The 19,665-nt window shown below is 37.5% G+C and overlaps 3 protein-coding genes across 5 annotated transcripts; 1 reads left to right on the top strand and 2 right to left on the bottom strand.

Annotated features, from left to right (window-relative positions):
- Window positions 1-46: 46 nt before the first annotated feature.
- Window positions 47-6,994, bottom strand: LOC113668364 (26S proteasome regulatory subunit 4). The gene is made up of 12 exons (XM_027184250.2): window positions 6,860-6,994; window positions 6,314-6,410; window positions 5,812-5,936; window positions 5,035-5,220; window positions 4,600-4,728; window positions 4,163-4,259; window positions 3,433-3,521; window positions 2,696-2,796; window positions 2,382-2,478; window positions 1,350-1,404; window positions 570-724; window positions 47-261 (listed from the first exon to the last, which is right to left on the bottom strand). The coding sequence occupies exons 4-12, from the start codon at window positions 5,179-5,181 to the stop codon at window positions 127-129; spliced, it is 1,005 nt and encodes a 334-aa protein (XP_027040051.2). The 5' UTR covers window positions 5,182-5,220; window positions 5,812-5,936; window positions 6,314-6,410; window positions 6,860-6,994; the 3' UTR covers window positions 47-126.
- A 2,140-nt stretch (window positions 6,995-9,134) lies between these two features.
- Window positions 9,135-16,644, bottom strand: LOC113668366 (uncharacterized). Of its 3 annotated transcripts, XR_016188390.1 has the most exons (8): window positions 16,274-16,640; window positions 15,738-15,821; window positions 15,061-15,125; window positions 14,503-14,529; window positions 13,935-14,138; window positions 12,972-13,028; window positions 10,894-11,008; window positions 9,135-9,889 (listed from the first exon to the last, which is right to left on the bottom strand). XR_016188390.1 is itself a non-coding variant. In XM_027184254.2 (7 exons), the coding sequence occupies exons 1-7, from the start codon at window positions 16,547-16,549 to the stop codon at window positions 12,088-12,090; spliced, it is 720 nt and encodes a 239-aa protein (XP_027040055.1). In that variant the 5' UTR covers window positions 16,550-16,644; the 3' UTR covers window positions 11,690-12,087. The 3 variants fall into 3 exon arrangements, 2 of the variants coding, with proteins under 2 accessions (XP_027040055.1, XP_027040054.2); XM_027184254.2 differs by lacking the exons at window positions 9,135-9,889; window positions 10,894-11,008 and adding an exon at window positions 11,690-12,094 and having other exon boundaries at window positions 16,274-16,644; XM_027184253.2 differs by lacking the exons at window positions 9,135-9,889; window positions 10,894-11,008 and having other exon boundaries at window positions 12,891-13,028.
- A 46-nt stretch (window positions 16,645-16,690) lies between these two features.
- On the top strand, window positions 16,691-18,032 carry LOC113668353 (cyclic GMP-AMP synthase-like receptor). The gene has a single exon (XM_027184240.2). The coding sequence runs from the start codon at window positions 16,709-16,711 to the stop codon at window positions 17,984-17,986; it is 1,278 nt and encodes a 425-aa protein (XP_027040041.2). The 5' UTR covers window positions 16,691-16,708; the 3' UTR covers window positions 17,987-18,032.
- The last annotated feature ends 1,633 nt before the right edge of the window (window positions 18,033-19,665 follow it).

The following is a 19,665-nucleotide window of genomic DNA, read 5'->3' as shown; positions in this document are numbered from 1 at the left end:
CGTATTTTCTCCCTAAGAATACCTATCACAGCACATTACAAGAAAATTTGTTACTGATATCGATTTTATTAATTTTTACACAAAGAATTCTCAACGGATTGTTACTAAAAAAGACGAAATCCAGAATTAAAGGTAGAGCCCCTCTGGCGTGCCCTCGTTCTTCCTGTACAACACGTTCTCTTTGGATTTTCTAAAGTCTTCGTTGGTCACCTTCATTCTCCTTTCTCTTAAAGCCATCAGACCTGCCTCTGTGCAAATGGCCTGCGTGATTTAAACAATTCACAAGTTAGTTTGATCTCAATATTAATACTAGCAGCATGTAGGTGAATTGAAATGATCATTCAACTTAAAGAAATAATCATCCAGACAAAGTTTACGTCAGCCCTGGTTTAGGCTGGATCTGTGGTCTCTTCAAATGTCGTCCTCAGGATCTCGTTTCTGCCGAGGCGCGGCCATGGCAATTAAGGTTGACTGTCAACTGTTGGAATTTGCCCACAATACATTTTACTATTTTTACCAGAGGTGACTTCTTGGTGGTGAACTAGCTTCAACTGATATCGCCTTCTCACCTTGATGTCAGCTCCAGAGAGGTCATCTTTGGCCATCACATACTCTTCCAGATTGACATCTTCAGATAGTGTCATGCGACCAGTGTGGATCGTGAATATGCGACGTTTTGTTTTCTCGTCAGGAAGAGGAAACTCAATCTTACGATCAATGCGACCTTTGGAGGGTTATACAAAAGAACTTGTCAGTGAGAAGACCCAACAAATAAAAAAGCTGAGATTGTATTCCTCTTACAATAATCATAGCAGGGGGCTGACATTTTCCTAGTTCACCAAACTACAATCAAATGAAACTCAATTTATTCCCATCTTTGTCCCTTCAGGCTCGTACCTTTTCTCCAGCATTCGTGCAGGTGACTAGAGAGTGCTAGCCAGTCAGCCTTACGAGCTCATCAGCACGTTTTAACTAAAGTTTGGAGTGTGCAAAGTGGGTAAAGGAATAATTTTTTTCAGTTCTACAGGCATAGGAAATGCAGTAAGAGGAGTGTGTCTGTTCTCAGTGAAAACAGTACACAGGAATCCCCACATGAGGCTGTACAAAATGGGGTTAGCAAGGCCATACAAAGCTGTAAAGCCCTACCAGTTGTGAAAGGGAGAAAGAGAAAGAACAACACTCATGAGATAAAATTGCTTATTGACTAAAGGACATAAAGGTCTGATGGGTAAAATATTTGACCTCTGGCCAAATATTTGACTACTAGCCATATATATTTTCTGTCTAGCCCTATCACTCACTCAAGTACATGACAACAATAACATTCTTTCTAAAGAACTATTTTTTACCAGGTCTGATAAGTGCAGGATCCAAAGTTTCAATTCTGTTTGTGGCCATAATAACCTAAAAACAATAGGGCCAACATTCAGTCAATATAAACTAAATGCTACAAATAATTTTGAAAATTACTGTTTTGAAACATTTTGAAACCCTAGATAAATTCTGTTGAGACCCCCAAGATTTTGCTAGAGTCTGTATATGCACACCATGTATGACATTGCTATGGGGTCACATGACCTGATACTCAACCATAAAGAGATTGTTTACTATAATTTATGCAATTGGAAAGAAGAAGCCTGAAAAAAAAAAAAAAAAAAAAAAAAAAAAAAATCAGGGCTTCAACGGGATTTGAACCCGTGACCTCCGCGATACCAGTGCGATGCTCTACCAACTGAGCTATGAAGCCACACATTGGGAGCGAGGTCAATTTATTGAGTTCATATCTTCCCGTGCAGTGAAATGATGTGAAGTTTTATATGAAATAATTCATATTTGTACTGCGGTTGTAGATGAAAGTGAAATGTGATCATCGCAGTTTTTTGTTTTTTTTTTTTTCCAGGCTTCTTCTTTCCAATTGCTTAAATTGGAAAATTTACTGCGATGATCACATTTCACTTTCATAATTTATGCAGACACGTTTCAATGTCAGAGGTACAGAATATTCTCTAATACTGATTACATTTTGAATGACATGAAAGTAAATTTGCCTTATATCATTTAACCAGCAGGTTACCAACTCTACTTGAATGTTAACCCTTGGACCACTGAGACTGACTGACCAAAAAATGTCTCCTTATAGTGTTACCTTTGAACCAGAAGTTAAGGTCATGAGAAAATAGGAAATGATCACTAATTTAAAAAGCACCTAGTTGTCAAACAAATTATCCTTTTCAGCACCATATGAATTTAAAAGAGAACTGTGGAGAAAATGAATGCTAATGCTGGGTGCAAAGGGTTACTTAACAATGGTGGACAAAAGAACATGGAAAAAAATTAAAAAATAGAAACAATCAGATTTGAACACAAGCTGCAAAGGTTACCTTGACATCCCCCTTGGAATCAAATCCATCTAACTGGTTGAGAAGCTCCAACATTGTTCTCTGAATTTCTCGCTCACCCCCAGAATTAGACTCGTACCTAGAAAGAGTAATAGTGAGAGATGATGCAAAATATTTTTGAACCATGCCATTAAAACACAGCAAATCATTGTTTTCTGGACTTCAGAAGCAAAACAAACAAACAAATTAATTAATAAAAAGTTTATGCATTTGTGGGATGTGATCATTTATATCCTGTTGTACAAGTTATTAGATGAGCAAGAACAGTGTGTGTAAGTTGTATTAGCATAACACACCTTTTGGTTCCAACAGCATCAATCTCATCAATGAAAACAATTGATGGGGCATGTTCTTCTGCAACTCGAAACATTTCTCTTACTAGCTTAGGACCATCACCCTAAAACAGAAAATAATACAGTGAAAGGTAAATAAAAAAAGCAAGGAGGCATGGATCATGTAAGATAACATTGAGAGTTTGAATCCTACCCAGTTTCTATTTTGTCATCAGATGCTCTAACAACTGAGTTGCAGACCACTTGCCGGCCAGCTCATTTGGCCATTAACCAGATAAATTTGCAACAAGTATCTTGCAAGCAGCTACACTCCCAGACACATTTGTTGGGATAATAACTACCTCCCCTGCCCCTTTCAATGTTGGTCTGCAAGATGGCATAGACACACTGGCAATTAACACTGGAAGGAGAAGACAGATGACAGAACATCATAGATGGAGAAGTGTCCCAACATATGATGTCTGAGAGTGTAGGTTCAACCATGTTGAAGTCTTCTTGAGTGAAGACAGCAGATAAAGGATGATTCATTTTGAGTTTTTTCATCAAGAAAAGAGAGATTTCTTTACTTGATGAGTGAGCTTCAAACTCAACATTTTCCATACTCTTCTTCCACATAGAAAGCAACAGTACATTGTGTCACATAAAGTCAATATTACCCTTGCTTTACTAAAATCATTTTTGATCAAGCTAAAAAAAATTAAGTTGTTAGGAAGAAGCAGAAACAAGATTTTTTCCTTTACCAGATATTTTTGAATGAGCTCTGATCCCACAACTCGGAGAAAGGTTGCTGCTGTTTGATTGGCTACAGCTTTTGCTAGCAAGGTCTTTCCTATGATCATGAATAAACAAAAACTTTAGTGAGTAAAACAAATACGAGTGAGAACATGCATTAAGTGCTGAGACAGTCCAAAGATTGACAGAAAAATCACAATGTAACTAAAAATGTAATCAACTTTTTGTTGCTTAGTACTCTGAATCTGTGTGCAAAAAAAAATGCTTTGTAATCCCAAAAATCAGGTTTCCTGACAGCTACAGATTTCCATTATTTTAAATATAATGCAACACTAAAGGGACCTTCACATACCACCAAACCAGCTCTACAGAGAACATGGTAAAACAAAAGATTTCCCCTGCAGGGCAATGGCTGTGGATGAGCATTTAAAACTTGTATGTTTCATTAATATTTATCTTCTGCCTAACAGCAGAAGCCCTGATGGATGTAGCCAGACTAACAGTATTCATGTAGAGTCAAACACTATTAGACAATGAAAATGGTAAGCCACAGACAAAATTCTAATGAAAACTGAAGATCATTTTGTGATTAATTCTTGATTAGCTATCTTTGTTGTGATTACTTGATGTCTCCAATGGCCCACATCAGGACTCAGATCTGTCTAGATCTCAGCATAATAACTTCCCTGTCTAGAAATATAATGCTTCTCTTACATTTGGTTGGATTGTGTAACTTACCTGTACCAGGTGGGCCATATAATATAACACCCTTAGGTGGTTTAATCCCCATTTCTTCATACAGCTCTGGGTGAGTCAATGGAAGTTCTACAGATTCCTAAAAACCATGACATAACTCCATCAGGAGAACACTGTTCACAGAATGTTGGAATTATCTCAAAAACAGTTTTCAATCAAACCTTGGGAAATTCTAGAAAAGATGGGTGGTCATACAGTAACCAGATTAAATAATTTCACTGTTTTAATACTATGGATAGTATTGCATTATTGATAATATTAGATGTTAAAACCTATGATGAAAACTACTTGCACAAGTAGCCATATGAACAACTTGAAAACACTTTTTAAATTTTGGCTTGAAAATCTAAAGTTGACATTTGATAAAATCTCTTGGAAATGAATCTCAAGACAGAGGTACAGAATTATCTGCAAAGTACCTTGATTTCCTGTATCTGTTGATCCAGTCCACCAATATCAGCATATGACTCTTGTGGTGCTTTCTCAAGTTTCATCACAGTTACCATGGGATCTGCATCATCAGACAGCACACCAACAACAGCATGCACCTGAACAAAACATTTCAATTATTCTTTCATCACAACTGCAATCTTTGACTACAATTTAAAGAATAGCATCAGACAAATGAAATGCTCCAGGCAATTGACAGAGAAGAGTGAACTACATAATAGTGTAGCCATTCTAAGACTTGTATTCTTTTGTTAAATGTGTTTCAGACAACTACCTCTCCCATGTCTTTATGTTGCCAATTACATGGATCTCAAGTTCATAGCATTTAAGAAATATATCACTTGATTCTTAGAAATATAATAAAAGCGAGTGGAGAAATGCAAATAAAAATATGTTATAGTTACCTTGTGATTCAGCAATACAGTACAGCCAGGTTCCAGCATATCTTTATCAACAAATGACAAAATACTAACATAATGCTCTGAACCAACAGAGGTGGATACAATAGCATGGTTGTCATCAATGATCTCCTCTAAAGTTCCCACTGACATGGGAGTGCCCCGTAATTCATCAACCCTTGACCTCTCTTCCTACAATCAAATTTACATCAATGTTTGTATTGCATGAATAATATTTGAGTGATTTTGTTTCCTCCAAGAGCCATATTAACTGAAGAACTGTTACTAGGTTGATACATAAATGCAGGTTGACAACTGAGAGACACAATGCAACATGTTGTGGAGACAAGTTGCAGTCTACAGTGACTCAAAGAATCTTTTTTAAATCTTTGTCTCTGCAATCAGTCACCTGAATTCAACCAGTTTGAATCTGTGAGACTGGTTACAAATATGAATATCTGTTACAGAGATATACATGTACCATAGACACATTTACAAAAAGTTTCAATTTTATACTGGGCAAACTGTCACTCCAATTTCTTCCTTAAACCTTTACCCCTTAGATTACTAGCATGAATTTTCTCTTTACAATATCACCCCTGAATCAAACATTAAGGTAATTAGAACAAAGAAAACGATCACCATCTAACAAAGCTCTCGATGTTCTAAAAACTCTCCCAGTCAGCACCTTAGGAAATGCATAGAGGTTAAAAAAGAGAATATGCATACTGTTGTTGGGGTGTAAAGGGTTAATTACAGAATAAAGTTTACAGAAGACTGAACCTCATTTTTCTCCTCTTGAGGTTTGAGCCTCTCTTGGTTTTGGATGAACTCTTCTTCAAGTAGTAGATAATCTTTTATTCTTTCCAACTTCAACAACTTCAACCTGCAGTTTCTGTGTGGAGTAACTTTAAAAAAAGTAATATCAAAGAATTTGTTAATGCCTCCAAGTCATAATTCTGTAAAGATTTTTATTTCTAAAACTTCAAATAATTCACGGAAAACATAGCCTTATTTGTATAGAGAAATAATTTATAAGCACTTTGTCTGGTCTGCACTAAGCTCAACAAAAAATGTAAATATAATAGGGTGACAGTTTTCTTAGAAAACCAGTAAAATGTACCACGAGTAGTAACTCTTATGACTGCCTATGATAAGTTGGTAAAAGGATCGCTCTACCTGTTTGAAAATTTATTTTATCTATCATGCTTCAAATAAGGGAGAACACTGGTTAATTTTATTAACAAAGCAAGAGTGAGTTGGTACAGGAGAGGATTTTTAATACCTTGAGGTAATTTGTTGGCTGCATCAGGGCCTTTGGTTTTCTTCTGTTTCTTCCCTACTCTAGTAGGAATTGGTGGTTCATACTTCTTTCTCTTGTCCTAGGAAAAGAGTCCAGTACATGTAAACATATAGCAAGTGATCAGAAGCCTTCTTGTTGGTGTATCTTATCAAACAAATGGTGGAACCAGCCCACCAAGATGCCTGCCTCATACGATTGCTAAGAAAAACTAAGATTCAAAATTAAATTCCCTCAATCTTCCACATAATTAAAGTTGCATGAATTGGTACTCTATCCAAAAGAAAAAATTATTCAACACAATTTTGTTGAACATATTTTTCAAAAAGAAATGCTCTTAGCTAGCTCTTTTACTTGTATATATAAATAATGCTTACTTCTGGAGCTCAAATCTTATTTGATCAAACATGTTTGATACAGTTTTGTACTGGCAATGTACAACAAAATTTGAATTAAGGACAAAGATGAGCTGCAGTGGCAAACAACTGCATTTAAACACGAGTCTTGATATATTTTTCATTAGTTCCACACCTTGTCTCCCTTCTTGTCTCCTCCAGCTCCCCCACTGCCAGACTGATTTTGACCCTGTGTAACAAATCACGATTTTAGTAAAAATTACATTCAAATTTAAAAAAATTACAATAACACAATCATTCTTCCACAAATAATAATGTGCAGTTATCCTCCACAATACACTTCTTAACAAGATACAGCAAAGCTTATGTCAGCTTAATTTGATGAAATAGATCAGGTTAACGAAAAACGTTTGCGAATTTTGCTTCAACAACTCAGTGTTCCATTCTAAAACTCTAATCATTACAAATCACAGAGCATGATTACTTGTGACTTACATTATCGCTTAGCCATAAGTCCTTACTGGACTTGCTTTTCAAAATAGCAGGAAAGACTTTGGTTTTGACAGAAAACGTGTGACGAGATAAACGTTTTAGTGGTGTTTACTGTCGAATCTGGCGAGTTTAAGGGTAAATTGTATCACACAAACAAGAAAAGTCACATGAAGGAACTTTCTACACTATTAAAAAAAGAAACCTTCCGAAGGTTCTCATCATTCATGATGAAAGAAACGAGGAAGATTCAGTAGAACTCACCATTTTGCCTCTGAAGATCTGCTAGATATCGCAGGCTCATGTTGAACAAGATGTCATGCGCAGTCTGTTGCTGACTCACTCTTAGTGCCCAGAGCTCCTCGTCTCCTCATGCTCACTGCAGTACTGCTTGACACAACGGCTGGCTTGACACTCACCTCACCTTTCCAACTGATACTTTTTCATTTTTATCGCAAATTTGAATAATGTAAACGTTTCGGCACAAGCTTCTTTCACGGAAAACGCCCTTACGAAAAGTGTGTCTGTAAAGCTTACGCAATGTTAAGACAAGCATTTAGAAATTGTGAGTCCGGCTCCGGCTATCCCATCAAACCTTTGAAGGTTTAAAAAATTTAAAGACCTGGTCAGATGTGATCCCGAAAAAGGTTAGAAAAATTATTGATGTCACTCTTAATCGATTCAAGAGCACGTGACAAGGGACAAAATTAAGTGTACGGGGGTGAATTTCTTTAATGGATCGTAACGGGGTACCCTGCCTCCTCTTTCAGGCTAATATTACGTGGAAGGAATGAGATTTCCTGCTTTGTGGTATGGAAGGGAATAAATTACTTCCCTTCTACCTCTACCTGTTGTCTCATTTCCAGGGGAATATGTGTAATGTGACCTTACCGTTTGCACGTGACAGACCCCGAGTCAAAAGGTCCTTATTCGAGCTCATACCGGGGTCTGGCTCCGATGTTCTTGCGCGAGACACTTCCAATTCACAAAACCTCTCTCTCTCCTGTGGAAAGTAAACGGACTATAGCGAACTGTCTAGGGCAATAAAACGAAATGTTTAGGGATAACCTGCAACTTACATCTCATCCTGGGAGATTGGTCATACAATAATCACTTCGCGCTGAATAAAACTGTGATAAACTCCAGTACAATGGGCCACAAAGCAAGTTTAAGTGATTTTGGGAGCAAAAAGACCAGCATACAGCGCGGCTAGGTTACGCCCGTCTGACTCGTTTTAAACAAATCGGTCTACACCATTAGTAACAAAGGCCTTTCTGAAAAACTTCCCAAGATTTGGGTCATTATTATTGTTAGAAATGGGCCAACATTGATCCTTTCCCCCTAACAAGGAACAGGAAAACTTCATGAGGATAGAATTGTTACAATTTTTTATTTGATCCGGCTTCTAATAATCCAAAAAGAAAGAAAGTGAAAATCATAACTCGCTCCTCGACTGATGATTACAAAACTTAGCTTATTCTAGAGGTTTATTTGGTAAATGGGGCACGTGCCAAACAAAGCGGTGTAGCTGCGCAGAGTGAGCGCATTTTTGTACTGGTCACATCCTGACCTAAGCCTGATCTTCTACCAACCATTACCAGGGCAAAGGAAGGTACATTTCAATCAAAAGAGATCTTGGTTCGAGATCATCCAAGAGCTCCACCTTTTTCTGCTCTGCTCCTCTACAGCCCCCGTTTACAGACTGAGGGACGGAAATAGGCAACGATCGACTCGCCCAGCGGAAACCTCGCCATTGCAGACAAGAGCCTGCCCCCCCCGACGAAACGCATTAAGAAATATCTGAAACAAACTCCTATTGTTACGGAATCTCGTAAATACGGAAATGCAGACACTCTCATGTACCCTTCCCCCCCCCCCCCCTCTCGCTATAGCGGACACTTTAGTACTTCGTCAAAGATTCCGACTCACATAATATAAAGCTACATTACGATAAAGGAAAATAAAGAAACCATTCTTTAATAAGTCAAATGAATCTCCTTCTTGCGGTCGCATCTTTTTCCAGTTCGCGAGGTCACATTAGAAGTTTAATGTTTGTGTAGGTACATATTACTTCATATGTCCGGAGTAAAACAATTTGTTTTCTCTCGTACCCCACTATTACGGACTCACATTATTACGAAGACTAACTCTCCCTCCGGAGGGTGTCCGCAATTACAGGAGTCGACTGTACCCAGTTATGTAATCAGAATAAAAAAATTGTTCGTACATATTTGTTTGAAAGTCATGCAACATGCCGTCTTACTTACGCCGAATCTCTCATTGATCTAGTCAGTGAAAGACGTAAGGCGAGGGAGAAAAGCCACCAGCTTGAGCTTGTATTATTTTCGCACGCTTTCGTTTATGTTTTCTTTTATTGGCAGCGTTTTTAAATGATTAAAATTATTTGTCCATTCCAACTTTCTGCGCTTTAAAGTGGGATTTACTAGTAGTCAAGTGGAAAGAGATTTGTAGAAAGTAAGCCACTAGAAGACATAAAAGAGACTCAGGGAGCGCGGATGGCGCAGAGGTTAGAGCGCTCGCCTCTCACCGCTGCGGCTCGTGTTCGATTCGCTGGAATCCACTTTCCCCTTGTGGAACGTCCACTGCTTAATTCCCATAATAGACTATGAAAACTAGAGGGAAATGCTGTGAGGGAAAACGCCTCTTCGAAATCTCGACCATTCTAGTTACGACAGAGTGATACTCTATCCCACATCTGAAAAAGAAAGTGGGTTTATGGTAAGGAAAGTTACTCTCACACTTCTGGCTGGATACATGTAATTACAATGGTTTTACCACTACTCAAAGGTTTTACAAAAAGCACGACTTCCACAACCACAAAAACACAGCGAAAATTTTACAGTTAAACCCTGGTAACTCGAACTGCCAAGGGAAACTGAAATTACTTCGAGTTATCGCGGTTATAGGGGTTTTGTCTTTGAGGGGAAGAAGAAACGTGTCATTGTTCTCAAGGATGAACTGGGCAAGATTGAAAAGTAATGACAACATATCGATTTCAGATTACGCGCCATTATTTCTCTTCACTGGGAAGAAATATCAAGACTGTATGTTTACGGACATACAAACGTGTGATATCGACAAAGGTCACTTTGTCATAACATATGGACGAGATTAAATGTAATCTTCCGGTGCAAAATGTTACGGCTCGTTAGTGAAAATCGCCTTCGAGTTATCGAAGGTAAAATTACAAACAAACATAACTAAAGGGAAGTGAAAATCGTTTCGAGTTAGTGGAGTTTTGAGTTATAGAGGTTAGAATTAAAGTAAATATATGTAAGGCAAATCCAAGGGAAATCAGTTTTGCTTCGATTTAGCGGAGAATTCGAGTTACCGAGGGTTCGAGTCATCGGAGTTCAACTGTACTGGTCGTGTTACATCACTGTCACCCACCCATACACATTTGCACTATACTACACCCAAGATTTCATAGGTAATTCTCCTTACTGTCTACCATAGAATTCTTGTGATGTTAGTTAGAAGAATTTACTACTGGATCAACTAATAATCTCCTTACTGATACTTTTCTTTGTTTTCATCATTTGTCTGTTTGATATTGCATTAAGATTGTGAAGAGAAATTCTGTCTTGGTCACTCGTGGGAGTTCAAGGTTTAATTTCATATAAGTGACACAAGAGTCCATAAATGATTTACAGTACATAAAATGAAGTCTCTGTAACTAAATATTCACAAGAGAGTTACCTCAGAGGCTGAACCAGCATAACTAATGGTTAGGTAACAATTCCGCCAATGGATCAGATGATGACTGGATGGCCATGAATTTCTTAGTCTGTCAACTGTGCTTCAAAGAAACTATCTGAAATGAAAGTGAGGAAAAATTGCATTACCACAAATAGGACCAAAATAAAGCTGGAGCTATATCCAGAGAAAGAAAGATCTGTTAGAGGAAGAAAAACGTAGAGGAATCCTGAGAAAAATTTATCATTTTTGTCACTGTTTGTCATCAGAACACCTTGGATGGACGTTTTCATAGCGAATCATGGTTCACGAGAAACACAACAGATTGATTCCGTGCGACAAGACGATTACTCACGCTTTCGCTGCCGATAATGACATGACATTGTCTCGCCGCGAAGAACGTTCCCGAATTCTGACACGATGATCACTGGAACGCTTTACCCGACTAATATCCACCGCAGGAAAACGCTTCAAAGAATGGTTACGATTCTGACACGATGATCACGGGATGCCACACACAATTAAAATCCACGCCAGTAGAACGCCTCAGAGAATGTTCACGATTCTGACTCGAAGATCACGGGAATGCCGCACAAGTGTTATCCACCGTAGGAAAACGCTGGAAAGAACCTCACGATTCTGAAATGATGATCACTGAAATTCCACAAGTAATTGATATCACAGGAAAATGCTGAAGAATAATCCTGTAAGTACTGGACAACGTAGAGGAGAGAAGGAAACCGGCAAGGATCATCTAAAAGTTCTCCATCTATTTTCTTATAGACTTTAGACAAAAGAACACTCTTGCCAGTGAAGTTTAATATTTGTTTCAGACAGGTTTGAAAATTGTTCTACAATTTGCATCCGTAAATATTGTCCCTTACTAAGATATAGTAAATGTTACTAACAAAGATTGAATTAAACGCAAATAGGATTTACATAAGACATTAAAACACGGCAGAAAATCAAGAAAAACCAATCTCGAACCAGTTACAATTAAACACTTTTTGGCGGGTAATTGACAGTGTCTTTAAAAAATTATTCTAAAAAAATTGCATTATAAGGGAACGTAAAAAAAGAGTAACAGTCAATCTGCACGATCCTCTCAGAGATGTTTTCCAAGACATACAGGTTCTTCAAAACCGACCGCACAACGAAAGATTATTGCTCCGTCAACCGCCCAGGAATTCCAGACACTTAATACCTGAGAAAGAAAAGAAACCTATGGAAAATCTGCAAACGGAGCACAGAATCTGCTTAACTCATAGCCATGGTAGCTCTGTAGATTTGTGAGAAAGAAAAGATTCCTCCATTTAATTGGTCGAACTTCGGTGACAGATTTAACTTTTTTTCATGACTCCTAACAAAGTAAGGGACACAAAATTTCAACACTTCTTTGTGGCAAATTCTCCCACACCAAGTCAAATATCAAGAAATTAGATGAACCTTCGCATGTACAGACAAAAACCTCAATGAAATTTGAACAAATGTTTTTGGGATCACAAAAAGATCGTGAACAGATCAGATTTGACGAAAACATGATATAATTCAAATGGAAGTTAAGATGCCTCAAATTTTCACTTTCAATTTGTCATACTAGAAGGATAAGACACCTTAACAAACGACGACTGCAAACAACAGACAGATAGACTCGCAGTTTTTTTTTTGTTTTGATGCAATTTTTTATATCACTAGCAGGTTCCCAGTCAGCTATTGCACATGTTGTTTGTAACAAAGTCAGAGCTACCTTTTTTTAGAAGCAAAATTTTCATTCCACACTGTAAAAACATATTCTGTACAAGAAGCTGACTGGAATATATTGAATTTCCTGGAAATATTTTGACCCTCCCATTGGAGGGCCCTTTGAAGGAGTGTTACATAATTCAACGCTGTGTAACCATTTACACTCCAAAAGCCAAACTAAAGGTTGTGTGATTCAGCCAAAATATTTTCAACAAAAAACCAATACATGTGCATTTTAAGTTAGATTTTTCTGTACATTTCCCTTTTCATTTATTCTTAGGAAGAACTTGCCACAAGAGAATCAACATAGACAAGTTAAATAAAGAAAGCAAGTGTACCTGCGAGTTCCATACCCATCGCGAGGTGTTGGGTAACCTTCATAAGCTCCAGTATATCTGTGAAAAAATAAGGTCTGACAGTCACAAACTTGTTTGAATGAAAAGCTTTCTTGTTACACTATAGCTTTTTCAAAGCTTCAATGATGACTAATTGAAATTAGGTCATTTAACAAAATCACTCAATTAATTAGCACTACAGGAAATATGCAATGCATTGGTAGTCTGTAGTTGAGCCATGTGGCCCATTTAGCTGCAGCCTATTCCAGTTTCCATAGTATGAAGTGACTAAGAGTGTTACTTCCCCCTCGTGGATGAGCGATCTCCCAGCATTTCACCAGGCTTCCCTGACAATTGGTACCTTGGTAATCAGTACCCATTTAAACTCCTGGGCCCAGTTGTTTGCAGGCCAATTAGTGTTAAGTCACAGTTAAATTTTAATCAAGGTTGCTTTCTTCTTCTATTCAAGAGTCTTTTTGGAATAATTTTCTCTACTCTTTTTAGAATATCCAATCATCAAATTGTAGGCAAAAAGAAGTGAAATGAATTTTCTTATAAAGCTTTCAGATCTGAAATAAAATTTCATAATAACCTTTGGATATCTTTACCCAGCTTTGTAAAATCCACCCTAGGTGGGAAGTGGCATTATGGGAGTAAAGAGTTTTGCCCAAAAAACACAACAAAGTCCCCTAGCCAGGTCTCCAACCTAGACCACTTGACCTTGAGTCCACCACATTTTCAACAAATAAGCATTCATTCCAAAAATTCTAACTAAAGAGTAATGGCAAACTAAGGACACAACAGCTGAGGTGGAATTCAGTGCACTTTCCTTTAATATGATTGGTCCCTGTTGTGTAAACCACCCTGGAAACAATTGTTGCACTGCATGAGATGAACATTCTCAAGGCTTGTGTGTTGCAGTCTAAAAAAAAGGTTAAGGGTACAAATATTTTGGTTGATCAATACCTTGGAGGGGACCTTGGAGGGCTGCGACCTCTGTAATAATTACCATAACCACTATAATAATCTCTGCTAGGGGGAGGGCGTCGATCCATATAGGGGTCATAATACCCTCTTGGTGGGGGCCGGTCATATGGTCCTCTTCTGGGAGGTCCATAATCGTATCCACGATAGTCGTATCTGTCCCGGCGATCATCATACCTGTACGTACTAGCAGAAAACAAAAACAAATTATAAAACCAATGTAGTATCACTGGCAAACAGAATTAGACATATTATGAGTGTAGTTCAATTTTAAATCTATTCAAAATCTGAGAGAGCTTGACTAGTCAAAAAGTCTGAATATTATGCATGCGAGATGTCACATTGTTTGTTCCCAAGGAATAGATGTTTCACTGGTATTAAACTGAAAATCAGAAAAAGGTACTTGTAGTCATGACACTATGTTTTAGTTTAGCTGTAAAGTTTATTTTTCTTGTAACTTGATAAAGAAATGTTGTGCTTAGGCTGATGGTAAAAATAACTCGCACACAAAAATTTTTGTATCTCTATGAATTATAATTTGGAAATGTACCTTCGCCTCTTTGGACAATCCCTTGCCCTGTGGATTTAAAATTAAGAAGAAAACATCAGTCAATGAATCTTATAACCAACTATACAAATACTTTACTTTATTGAAATTTGTTACATGTGCAGAATAGTATTGGCAACTGGAGAAGAAAACAGGACGATGTCCCAATTGATATTCAACCCCAAGCAATCCAAAATAATGTGTGAGCAACTAAGTAAATCTCCTTACTGTCTGCTGTACTGTACTGTACTGAAGTTAGTTCTGAGAATTTGGTATTGGATCAACTTGTAATAGTCCCCTTGTTTAGATTTTTCTTGAGTTTACTCTTATCTTGCTAATGTATTCAGGAAAATCCTGTCTAGGTCACCCATGAGAGTTAATCCTTTACACCACAACATCAATAATATTTTCCATACCCTTCTCTTTACATTTCTTTTGGAGTTGAAAAAGAGAATTTGTTCACATTCAAAAGTTCTTGCATTGTCCACCATTTCATTTCTTGTAACAATCTTACTGAGGAGGGTTTAAGTTATATGTTGTCACAGGAACATCCACACTTACCAATGTCCATGTTTACCACACTGAAAGCACTCATCCTCAGATGGCTTCCCTTTACTTTTTGCATACTACAAATAAACAGTGCTCACATGACTAATAATTTGAAAACATGTACAGTCAAGCAACTTGCATGACGCTCATATATAAAATTAACTCATGAGAATTTTAATTTAAGAGAAGAGCTATCATGTTGGCTAGTAAAACCAAGATGTTTCGAAAAGTTGTGAACAAAAAGGTTTATGAAAATGTAATAAAAGTAAAATGCAACAGTTGCATTTTCAAGTTATTTCATTTGCAGAGTGGTTCCCAAGGATGTAGTTTTGGCAAACAATCTATTTGATCTGGTGTGCAGAGTAGGCCTTACAGTAAGGTGAAATTTAGCAATACCTTCTCAATTGTTTACTTCCCTGAAAGCTCATGCTAAACAATAAGTGCATTGAACCCATGAGAAAATGATCAATTTTTTCCATGGAAAAGGTCAAATTGTATTTAACATGTAACTCATGAAGAAGATGCCTTTTCTATTGATAAGAACCTTGTTACAGTTTTCCTTAGTCTACCAAAAAAATCAGTCCCCATTTTTTTAACCAAATACATTTAATTTTCTTTTCAATCTCAATGACACCACTCCCAGTGGTTGAAGGTCATTTATATAAATAAAGATTGCTCTAATGTCTTACTTGTACTTGTATGTGAGTTCCTGAAAATTCTGAATCATCTAATTTATTAACAGCCTCTTCTGCACCTTTTTCACCCACCATGTGCTGAAAATAAATAAAAAAACGAAGTTGGCAATCAAATAGGTAGTGAACAGTCCATGGTGTGACCCCAAGAGTAACAATTGAATTTGCAGTCTTTAAAAAAACGAACCAGACTTAGAACATTCGACTAACAACAACTATGCACTTGAATCTAATGATGACTTCTGCTCAGGTTGTTGAAACGTCAGTCACTTCTCAGGACTACTCTCACCTGGATGATCAGACTTCACTATCACTTAAATCTGTATATGAATTTTGGAATAAGGGTCACACAAAAGTTAACAGTTACCTATCCTTAAATATCAACTGATTTAAAGTGAAAACAAATGACTCGGAATTATACAATTTTGCACCACCAACATTAGTGTGGCCAACTTTCCATTGTCTATACCACTAATACAGATATAGTCAGATGTCACGTGCAAATATTTATTGATCCTTAACTTCAAACTCACCACAAATGCAAAATTCTTTACTATATCGCATTGTGAAACCTTTCCGTATTTTTCAAACAATTCCTGCAGAGACGCTCGTCTGCAGCGGTCTGGAAGATTTCCAACATACAACTTCACTTCTTTCTCGTCTTCGTTACTATCTTTTCCGGTGGTTTGGGTGTCATTGCTATCTTCTTTGGGTTCCGACGTCGTAGCTTCGTTATCTTCTGTCTTCTCATCTTTCTGTTCATTACTGACCTCCGCAGCATCATTATTTGTGCTTTCTTCACTGGCCATATCTCGAGAACATATACTTTAGATGAAGAACGACAATATGGTAGACAACATGTGATGGAACCAAGCCGTCCCGTCAGACTCTGCGATTAGTGAATAAACGGGAAAGACTGGCACCAAGTAGGTAACCACCTGAAAGAAATTGTTTACTGGCAACGGAAAATGAGTTTAAATGAGTGTATTGGGTATTTGGACAAAAATTACGCCAAACTACCCGATAACAGAGAGATTCAAGATATCCAAAAGGCCATAGAGGAAACAGTTTCCTTGCTGCTTTTAAATGTGGCCTCTAATGATCCAAGATTCGAAAGCAAACTTGAGCCGTCAGGTAGTTTTTACGAGGGTACAAAAATCAAGCAAGCCGATGAGTTCGATTTTATGGTGTGCCTTTCCAAACTTGCGGGAAAATGTGATGTAGTTTATAAGGATAGAAAACAGCGTTACATCTACTTGCGTATTCCAACTCTTGACGAGGATGAAATACGTAATTCATGGTCAGAACTTTGCGAGGAGGTACACAATGTTGTTGATCCTTTCGACACCGCTCCTACTGCTGATGGCCACACCTTTCTTTGTTTGGACAGTAGCATGCTGAAGCAGAGGTTTTTTTCCTTGTTAAGAGAGGCATTTAAATCGATAACCTGGCCTTCAAATATAAAGTTGCTTTCTTCCACTGGTCTTACCTTTGATCGGTTGAAATTAAGAGGAGCCATGCAAACTGCAGCCTCAGAAAAAGTAGATCTTTTGTGGAAAGATCATCTTAAGGTGTCTGTAGATTTATGTGTGGCTGTAGAATGCAAAGGATGGCCTTTGCTGTCTGGAATGTTTGACAGTTTAATTGATGAAGGTCATCCAGCCCTCTTGATCAAAAATAAAATTAAGAGCTCAGGCTTTCATGCAGTTACAAAGGTTGGAACTATTTGGCGAATTTCTTGGTCCAGAGCAGAGATAACTATGCTGAAATATATTTTCAGTGAAAATGAAAAAGCTGCTATGGTTTATCGTGTGGCAAAACTGATTAATGAAACTCATTTTGTCGAAGCTTGTGAACACACATCTATTTCTGCTAGTATAAGTATCTGTGACACTTTTTCTCTGAAGCATTTACTCATGTGTTACTTCATGTCCAATTTCTTATGCTGTGAAAAAGACTGTGGTGAAATGCTCTTGGATCTTCTTCATCTTCTACTGGATGGTCTTACTACTGGAAACTGCCCCCTTTTGTTTCTTAATGATGCTAGTAGCTTAAAAAGTGGACCATTACTTCAAAGTAAAGCAGTGGCATTAAAACAGTGTATAAACAATCTGCTCAGTATGCAAGTAGCAGACATTTCTCAAGTATCAAAGATAAGCAACAATTTCTTTGGTGGGAGAATACCTATGGTAGTGCCCAGTCCCCCAAGAAAGATCAGGAGTTATAAAATAACCAAGATACCCTAAATGTAAAATGATGATGATTACAGGGATTAAAAATCTCCATGCAAGTAAATTTATTTTGTTTTTGCTTTTTACTCTTTCATCAACCTAATCAACCCCAAATGCTCCCACTTACAGTGTTTGTTCTTTGAGATATGTTACTGAAAGCATAGTCTGGCCATATTTGGAATCTTTACTTTATATCAGCTTCTAATTTCTGTGGTCTTTTTTTAATCCTTTAAGTTCTATTAAGTTAATTTTCTTGATGTCATAAATTTCTAAAGCAAAGACTTCAAATCTGACTAGGGAAGATGTGGAATCTACTCATCATTAGAAGAAGCTGATGTCAGGGATTTAAACCTCTGGATATCAATATACTGGTTACTTGCTGTTGCCCTGCATCCTGCATTCTTTGAGATGGGAACACTCTGGAGGATCATCTGGACTCTCCAGGGTTCATGTTTATCATCATCCACTTAACAGTACACACTGAATGGTTGGCAGAAAACTAAAAGTCCAAATGGTGTGGGTTGATTTCAAAATTTTATTGTCAATGATTGTCTGTATAAAGTGTTTGCACTTTGTACACGTAACAATGGACCATGTTTTTAATGGGAAGTGGGGTTCCCATTTTTGGTCCTATTTCCCTGTTATTCGATCTCCCAATTACACACAAATAAACTTGTTCCTAGACCTGAACATTATATTTTTTATTCTTTCTATTAAATCTTGGCCTAGACCTCTAGATGAGGAATGGGGTGCCTCTTTCTTTGGTACCATATACAAGTTATTGTCCTTATTCCTGACAAAGGAGCCCACTCCAGACTAGCACACTGATTATCTTTCTGTTTTCCTTTCATTTATTTTCTTTCAATAGCTGAAATGACTGGATAAATATCGATTCTTCACGTACACAGAGAAAAGTAATGAAATCTTGAAAAGCACGGACGATCTCAAAAAGAACAAACTTGAGGTTGATTTACCGTTAAGTAGTAATGTGTTATATGTGATTTTCAAATTTTCAACTTCATTAGTATTCCACAGATTGCCAAGATTTGATAAGCCTGGTTTACTACCTTTTAGACAGCTGTTAAAACAAATGACGCAACAACAATTTCGGGAGGAGGAGTTGAATTATTTTTAATTTTCGACCATTGTTTTGGAGAGGTTCCCAAAAGCCTTACATCAGACATTCAAGACTATGTGGGAAAACAACTTAACACATCTTCACAGTCATCATCTGTGGGATGACTCCACTGCAGTGAGAAATTTCTTTCTCACTTTAGAGGGTGGAAAAGTCAAAGTTCCCACACACCTCTCCTAAGAAAAATGGGATTGTGCCACCCTGTTCCAGGCCCGAGCGGAAATACTGCTGAAACGTTGGCATTAGCTATTGATCAATTGCGTCTTTTAAGAAATTCGCTTATTCACTCGCTGTCTCCTGAAATTGTAAAAGTCACTTTTGATCAGTAGGTGCAGCACGCTACAGAAGCATTTAGAGCTCTTAGTGTCAACCCTCTTTATATCGTTGGTGATTTAACAGGGTCAGAATTTCCCACAAATGAAGTTCGTAGACTTGAACAACGTATCAAAGGGGAAAATCAAACTCAGATAAATTCCCTACAAAAGCCGCCGGAGAGCATTTACTCAGATGTGAACGCTTTGAAACAAAAAAGGGACATTAGATCAACAAAACACGACAC

This window comes from Pocillopora damicornis, chromosome 7 (assembly GCF_964200805.1).
Source record: "Pocillopora damicornis chromosome 7, jaPocDami1.2, whole genome shotgun sequence".
Taxonomy (NCBI): domain Eukaryota; kingdom Metazoa; phylum Cnidaria; class Anthozoa; order Scleractinia; family Pocilloporidae; genus Pocillopora; species Pocillopora damicornis.
Note: the sequence above shows the minus strand (reverse complement) of the source record. Positions and strands in the feature narration are given on the sequence as shown.

What these genes read in the sequence shown, in the direction of transcription:
- LOC113668364 (XM_027184250.2), bottom strand. Translation starts at nt 5,181, where the DNA reads ATGTCAGTGGGAACTTTAGAGGAGATCATTGATGACAACCATGCTATT. An exon ending in AACAGATACAGGAAATCAAG is followed by an intron (nt 4,260 to 4,599) that starts GTACTTTGCAGA and finishes CATGGTTTTTAG; the next exon opens with GAATCTGTAGAACTTCCATT. An exon ending in ATATGGCCCACCTGGTACAG is followed by an intron (nt 3,522 to 4,162) that starts GTAAGTTACACA and finishes TCATGATCATAG; the next exon opens with GAAAGACCTTGCTAGCAAAA.
- LOC113668366 (XM_027184253.2), bottom strand. Translation starts at nt 16,549, where the DNA reads ATGGCCAGTGAAGAAAGCACAAATAATGATGCTGCGGAGGTCAGTAAT. An exon ending in GATTGTCCAAAGAGGCGAAG is followed by an intron (nt 14,139 to 14,502) that starts GTACATTTCCAA and finishes GTTTTCTGCTAG; the next exon opens with TACGTACAGGTATGATGATC. An exon ending in CCTCCAAGGTCCCCTCCAAG is followed by an intron (nt 13,029 to 13,934) that starts GTATTGATCAAC and finishes ATTTTTTCACAG; the next exon opens with ATATACTGGAGCTTATGAAG.
- LOC113668353 (XM_027184240.2), top strand. Translation starts at nt 16,709, where the DNA reads ATGAGTTTAAATGAGTGTATTGGGTATTTGGACAAAAATTACGCCAAA.